This window comes from Priapulus caudatus, unplaced genomic scaffold (assembly GCF_000485595.1).
Source record: "Priapulus caudatus unplaced genomic scaffold, Priapulus_caudatus-5.0.1 Scaffold1937, whole genome shotgun sequence".
Lineage (NCBI taxonomy): Eukaryota > Metazoa > Priapulida > Priapulimorpha > Priapulimorphida > Priapulidae > Priapulus > Priapulus caudatus.
In genome coordinates, this window is record NW_014578998.1 from 34,026 (window position 1) to 41,749 (window position 7,724).

Sequence of the window (7,724 nt, forward strand, 5' to 3'; positions counted from 1 at the left end):
GAGAGAGAGAGAGAGAGAGAGAGAGAGAGAGAGAGAGAGAGAGAGAGAGAGAGAGCGCGAGAGAGGGTGAGAGAGTGAGAGAGAGAGAGAGAAAGAGATCAAAATCAAAACGACTGAGTTAACAGCTCACCTTGGGAGCGCGACATATAGTAGCACATGGTCGCCCCGCCCCCCGCGCTCACCTCACCTCCCCTCACACTAGATCCCCCTCACCCTCCCTCTTCCCCAAGCAAGAGCGTTAACAGCTCACCTTGGGAGCGCGACATATGTAGCACATGGTCGCGCCGCAGCGGCAGGTCATCTTGTTGCAGCCCTCGACCTTGAAGAACTGTGCCGAGCATTTACCGCAGGTTCGCACCTTCAGCTTTGTCATCCTCTCCTCACTGTCAACAAACGAACAAACTTGTCATCGTAGATCCGACACGAAAACATCAACGCACGCGAGCGTGTACGAACAAAACCTAACACTCACTTTCCTAGTATGAAGCTGCCGCGCATGAAACAAACGGAAAAACAGTCATTGTTGTTTGGACACTAAAACATCACCTCACACGCGCGTGTACGAACAAAACAAATAAACTGTCATCGTGACTTTGATACGAAAACATCACCAGGGTCATTTTATCATCGTTTCCTCCCCCCGGGGGGAGGGGCGGCAGCGGTACTTACTAATGTGTCCTCAGCCGGGTCTTTTTAACATCGTTTCCCCCCCCCCGGGGAGAGGGGCGGAGGTACTTACTAATGTGTCCTCAGCCGGGTCTTTTTAACATCGTTTCCTCCCCCCAGGGGGCGGCGGCAGCAGTGGTGGTACTTACTAATGCGTCCTCAGCCTGGTCTCGTCGCATCTCTCCAGTTCCTCGCAGCGCTTGCCGAAATGCTCATCCCAGTCCTCCCCGCAGTGTCGGCACGACTCCTGCGCGAGAGAACACACGAGAGATAGGGTGACGGCGACATCGCCGGGGGAGCGGTCGTCGCCGTGACGACGCGCGTGCAGCCTCTCGTCTCGCGCACTCGCGTCGCACGAGACGGGACGGTGATATCGCCGTGACGACGCGCGTGCCGCCTCTCGTCTCGCGCACTCGCGTCGCACGAGACGGGACGGCGATATCGCCGGGGGAGCGGTCGTCGCCGTGACGACGCACGTGCACTCGCGTCGCACGCGGCGGGACGGCGATATCGCCGTGACAACGCGGGTGCCGCCTCTCGTCTCATGCCGCACGCGGCGGGACGGTGATATCGCCATGACAACGCGCGTGCCGCCTTTGGCGACAAAACAGCCGTTCGTCTTACGCTGACCCACGCGAAAAAAACTCGTCTGAACGCGATCAACTTGCGCACGACTAATTAATTATTCGTTTGTTCGTTAAGTCTTGATGCTCATTCTGCTGCTGTGATTACGTCACGTGTACCGATGCTGTTGATTGGCTAATGCGTAATTAAGCGCTTATTAACTAATTACGACAAGGGAAACTTGGAAAAATTAAAATACCTAGAGTGCAGGGGAATATGACTTACGGTTCCGGTTAGTTATCCCTACTCTACACGTTGCTAGGGTCCGTATTAGTGGTATTAGTAGTATCCTAGATATATGCTCTGAGCGCGAACACGGTGGCAGGAGGACGCACTTCATTTGGTTGTCAGTGAGTTTATCAGAAGAATACCTGGCTACAGTAGGGTCCCTATATACAGAGAGTTGCGCCAACTCAGGATTTGACGCCATGTTTCCAAATGGATCCACACCGCTGCCGCTTAAGTACAGCGCTGTATGGATACGCTGTACAATGGTCCGTAGTAATTAATTAGACTAATCGTGCTTCCATAAACTCCAAATTTACAGAGATTGTAGCTAAGACATGTGTCTATGTGTATCTAGATTTCTAGAAATGTAACTCAAATCGTTCGCGCCATATGATAGTTTAATTGTACACATTTTCTTGCCGGCCATAGCCGTGCGTATATTAACCTGTGCGATACCGTGCGTAGATACTTGCTAATTAATTAAACCACTCGCGCTACAATAAACTCAAGAATCACAGAGATCATAGATAACACATGTGTTTACATGTATCTAGATTTCTAGAAATGTAACTCAAATCGTTCGCTGCTCATATTGATAGCTTAATTTAACACTTTCTAGTGTAAACACAGCAGCCAGTCATTTGGAAGAATAATGACCAACTGTAATTCACAAGATAAATGTGTTCCACTTTCCACTCCGCTCGCAGCTGTAACACTGTGTTTTGCAGTTCTAGAAATCTAGATCACAATAGACACATGTCTTAGCTATAATCTCTGTAAATTTTGAGTTTATTGAAGCACGATTAGTCTAATTATTACTACGGACCAATTGTACAGCGTATCCATATCAGCGCTGCTACTAAAGCGCGCAGCGGTGTTGGTCATTGGAGAGACAGAGCAGCCGTCCATGCGATCACCGTGATCCGATTTTTCCGACTCGCATAGCGCAACTCTCTCTATGACAGGGACGCCTACACGTGCGTGTGGATAACCTGATGCGTAGTAATAAAACATGAAATGGTCCAAAGGCCTTTGCTAAACTACTAACCAAACCAGATCGATGCTAAAAGATCAGATAGTTTACGCATCATGCAGTCGACGCTTCTTGGCACGCATGAAAACTTTGCTATCGCCTCGGCAGAAGATTGCAGTGAAGTCACAAGTTTGGAGCACTGGAGATAAGAAACAAACCGGATATAAGAAACGATTGCATCGTTAATAATGAACTCACGGATTAGTTGTTAGGACATACTTACATCGCAGCAGTAAGGATGATAGGTCATGCTATTATCGTATGGAATTGCATCCTCTGTAACTATCAATAGTTTTAAAATCGTCGCTAACTAACTCTGGTCTACTGAACACTCTGGTCCTAACCAACACTCTTGAAATGAAACGTAGCTTGACTACCCGGCAAGCGCAGGAACACCGAGGGACACACAAAAATATGTGAGCGATAAAACAATAGTGGAGCGTTAACGACCACAAAAAACACACCGCACGTGCGGGAGCCTTTTTAACTGTTATAAAGACTTAACTTTTAACATTAAATTTCTAACTTTAAACTTTAAAAATTTTCAAATTTTCCTTAAGCTTTTTCAGTCGGCGGGTAGTCATCTTCTACTAACAAAATAAACACTGCGCATTCGCCGCTTGCACTTTTCACTTTATAGTTCTTTATTATAGTTATATGTTTAACGCTTATTATATATGCTTTTTATATGAAATAATATTGTACTTGTATAAGTAATATTCAAATGTATATATACATGTATAATAATTAGCGTAAATATAATGTATGACTGTATAATTATATGGCTAAATAATATAGTATAGCATGTATAATATATGCTAAATATATATGTATACATGTATAATATATGCTAAATATATATGTATACATGTATAATATATGCTAAATATATATGTATACATGTATAATATATGCTAAATATAATGTTAATTTATATATATGCAAAATATATAGTATAACATGTATAATATATCTAAATATATATGTAGTACATGTAATAATATATGCTAAAGTAGTAATATGTAACATGTATAAAGTGCTAATATAATGCTATAATGATAAATATGTAATATATTTATTATATTGGGGGGGAGCAGTCGCTTGTAACCGACGACAAAGATTGCCGGCGTGGCGTGACTCGTTGGTCGTCACGGCGACGGGTCGACGCGCGGGTCGTCGTCACGGCGACGGGATACCTGACTAGGTCAGCGAGGCCCGCGAGGCTGATCGATTCCTCCACCTGTCGCTCCTCGTACTTCTCCATCAGCATCTGCGGCAGCGCCTTGCGCAGCTGGCTGAGCGGGAACCCCGCGCTGCAGCCGTCGCCCATGCACCACAGCGCCACCTGTCGGCAGCGTCATGGCAACGTTAGCACGCGCTCGCGGCAACGGGTCTCACGAAATCGCGCGAGGATTCGGCGAGATTTCAGCGGGATCTTTTGGGTTCACATTTGGGGAAAATGGCTGTTTGAAAAAAGAGTGCCGTCAGGGAAGGGATATAAAATCTACTGCCGAATTGGGTTCTTATTCTTGTAATTTTTGTAGCCGTGCACTTTCAAAACTGACCGTGCAAATCACGGCTGCACGGCTCGCTGGCCAAAACGTTGCCGCCACGGTCGTCTTTGTCAATACCTTGCCCTGTCCGTAGACAGCCTCCTTCGCGTATCGCCGCAGGCACTCCTCGCAGAACAGGTGGCCGAGGCTGCACTGCACCATGCGCTCAAACGTAACCTCGCAGTAGCAGCATCCGCACTCCATCGCCTCCCCCTCATCCTCGTCCTCGTCATTGCCCGCGGCAACGGCCGACTCCATCGCAGCCTGCGGCAGAAAACAAGTGAGCATTCGCGTAACGTACGCGAGAGGGGTCGACGATAGAATAAAGCCATATATTATAGAGGCATCTTATTATAATCGCACTCCATGTTCATAAAAATATTCTCCCACACGTTTCATTTGGGATTTCGTTTGCCACGCGTAATGCTGCGTTTACACTATCGATTTTTGTCAGCAAATCGCACCGATTCCAAGTGCATTCCAACACAATCGGCTGAAATTCGATTGTGTTGGAGTCGGAGTCGGGCCGAGTTATAGAACACGCTCTATTGCTCCAACTCGGCGATTTGCTGACAAAAATTGATAGATAATGTAAACGCAGCATAACTCCGGTAGACACAGAGCAACCGCAGATACCCAGACCCGCCTCTGATGGACAATAGTGGTGGATACAGAACAGGAGTATAAGAGATAAGCCCACAAGCCTATAACAGATACTGGTGGACACAGAGTATATGAGATAAGCACACTAGCCTATAACAGATACTGGTGGACACAGAGTATAAGATATAACCGCACTAGCCTATAACAGATACTGGTCGACACAGAGTATAAGAGATAAGCACACTAGCCTATAACAGATACTGGTGGACACAGAGTATAAGATATAACCGCACTAGCCTATAGCCTATAACGGTCGGACCAGCAGAAGTATGAAGAGATACAGCCACTAGCCTTCGACTGGGAGTTCGTTTCTCTGAGCCAATTTTTCTCGTTAATGGTAGCATCTGTTGTGACAGGGTACTGCACGACGTGAGCTTCTCGTTCCCCTGAGGAGGGAAGACTTCTTCTTCCGCAGGAGCCGTTCTGTAATGAGCAGACGACGCGCGCGTCAGCACAACGCCACAACCGCCGCGACGGCGTAGATGGTGCCGACCTAAGCGTAATCGCTCCCCCTTTACGGAGCCTCGCTCCCCCGTTACGGGCGCTCTTCCCCCAGTACGGAACCCTTTCTTTGTCATAACGCGTCATGCCCCCTATGGACGCGCCTCCCCTAGAACTCCTTCCCTAACGGATCCTCCTTCGCTCTTACGATCTCCCGCTGCTTCGTACTGCCTTTCCCACCTAGGAACTCCTTCCCCGCATTAACCGAACCTCGCTCCCTCTTCTTACCTCCTCCAGCCACATAGAGACTCTTCCCCTTACGGACGCCCCTCTCCTTTCTGACCTCCTACCCTTACGGAACTCTCCCTCTTCGTACACCTGCGCTGCTTCACCTAGAACGCTTCCCGCTTTACGGAGCCCCGCCCCGTTTCGCCTCCCCCTCCCGCCTCCCCCCTCTCCCGCTGCAACGCTCCCTTCCTTTTCGTTCCTCCTTCCCACCGTACAGAACATCCTTCTCCCTTACGAGAACTCCTCCCTCGTTCTGTACCTCCGTGCCCCCTTGAAGGACCTCCTCTCCGCTTACGGAAACTCCTCCCTCTTCGGTACCCCTCCCCGACCTAGAGACTCCTCCCCGTTACGGACGCTTCCTGCACCCCCTTATGGAACGGCTTCTCGCGCCCTTATGAACCTTCTCCCTCCTTGTGGACGCGCCGTACCGCGCTTGACAGTACAGCATCTGGTCGACTACAGCACAGTTTGCAATCGCGTACATAGTAAGTAGGCATCCCAGAGAGAAGTGAGCGCTCGTACAGTACACCAGGGTATAAAAATACAGCGGGATGCGAATGAGTCGATTTCGCTCTTCAATTACTCCGAAATCGTCTTCCGTGAGGCTGCAAAATAGCTCTCCGTACATTTTCGGACGAGAGCTTATTTTTTTCTTACAGACTTTTGAAAAAAATGCTCCTCCGTGAAAATTTTTTTCCGGCCCTCCGCAGTACACCAATTATTAACGATAATACTGAAAACTTCTGATTAGTCCAGCAAGCTACGTCCGCGCTCAATCGACACGGTGAGGGCTGCTCCCTCTCGCTAGCACTCTCTGCGACGAGCTACCGCTCGTGGGCAGCGTACTTGTGACGGCAGCGCAACAACAGCGCGGCGAGGTCGCCATCGAGACAGCCGTGGTGGCGAAGAGAGCGAGAGAGAGAGAGAGAGAGAGAGAGAAGAGATGAGAGATGAGAGAGAGAGAGGGTGAGAGAAGAGAGAGAGAGATAGAGAGAGGAGGGTGGACAGGGGGGAGGAAGGAGAGGCAGGGATGGAGGGAAGGTGAGGGAGGGAGGGAGGGAGGAGGAGGGAGCGGAGGAGGCAGGGAGGGAGGGAGGGAGGGAGAGGGAGGGAGGGAGGGTGACAGACAGGAATGGAGAGGAGAGGAGAGAGAGAGAAAGAAGAGAGGCTGATGAGGGAGGGAGGCAGGATTCGGAGGGAGGGAGGGTGACAGGGAGGGAAGGTGACAGGGAGGGAGGGGTGTTTTAGGGTGACAGGGAGGGAGGGGAGGGCAAGATGGAGGCGAGGGAGGGTGACAGGGAGGGAAGGAGGGAGGAGGGAGGAGGAAGGGGAGGGAGGAGGGAGGGAGGGAGGGCAGGATGGAAGGGAGGGGAGAGAGAGCGGAGCGCGCGGCGGAAAAGAGAGAAGAGGAGGAGGAGAGAGAAAGAGAAAGAGAGAGAGAGAGAGGGGCGAAACTTCCTCATGGTGGAATTTGAAGAGGTTGGAATCTCACCTTATTGCCATCGATTGATTCTAAATAGCAGTGTAGGCCCTGTTATAACGGCGATGGTTGGTGTCGCATAAAATGTCATCGCGATAAAGGGCGGGATCGCACTAAAATCGGGGTTATATATACGTGGCTATATAAGAGCAAAATTAAAAGGGGTCCACCGACCTTCATCGCGTTTATATCCGAATTCGGTTTAAATCAGGGTTCCACTGTTCATNCCTTACGGACCTCCTCCCTCTTTGTACCTCCTCCCCCTTAGGGACCTCCTCCTTCTTACGGACCTCCTCTCCCCTGCGAACCTCCTTCCTTTTCGTTCCTCCTCCCCCACCTACAGACCTCCTCCCCCTTACGGACCTCCTCCCTCTTTGTACCTCCTCCCCCTTAAGGACCTCCTCCCCCTTTCGAACCTCCTCTGCCCTGCAAACCTCCTTCCTTTTCGTTCCTGCTCCCCCACCTACAGACCTCCTCCCTCTTACGAACCTCCTCCCTCTTCGTACCCCCTCCCCACCTAGAACTCCTCCCCGTTACGGACCTCCTCCCCACCTAGAACTCCTCCCCCTTTCGGACCTCCTCTCCCCTCCGAACGTCCTTCCTTTTTCGACCGCCTCCCCGCTTACAGTAACAGTGTCACTACAGCACCAGTTGCACGCGTCATAGTAGAAGCATCCAGAGAGACATGATACAAGATTGCGTGGCACAGCTTTGCTGTTGATCCTAAGCGCTGCGCGCGGATGAGACG

General features: G+C 50.0%; 1 protein-coding gene across 1 annotated transcript; it reads right to left on the reverse strand.

Annotated features, from left to right (window-relative positions):
* Nucleotides 1-250: 250 nt before the first annotated feature.
* On the reverse strand, nucleotides 251-5,511 carry LOC106817943 (E3 ubiquitin-protein ligase RNF216-like; the record flags this gene model as incomplete). Its single annotated transcript, XM_014822651.1, is given in 7 exon segments — nucleotides 251-383; nucleotides 816-913; nucleotides 2,604-2,690; nucleotides 3,753-3,896; nucleotides 4,183-4,368; nucleotides 5,059-5,190; nucleotides 5,497-5,511. Coding segments are annotated over 7 exon segments (795 nt in total), but the record flags the coding sequence as incomplete, so codon positions are not given.
* Between the last annotated feature and the right edge of the window lie 2,213 nt (nucleotides 5,512-7,724).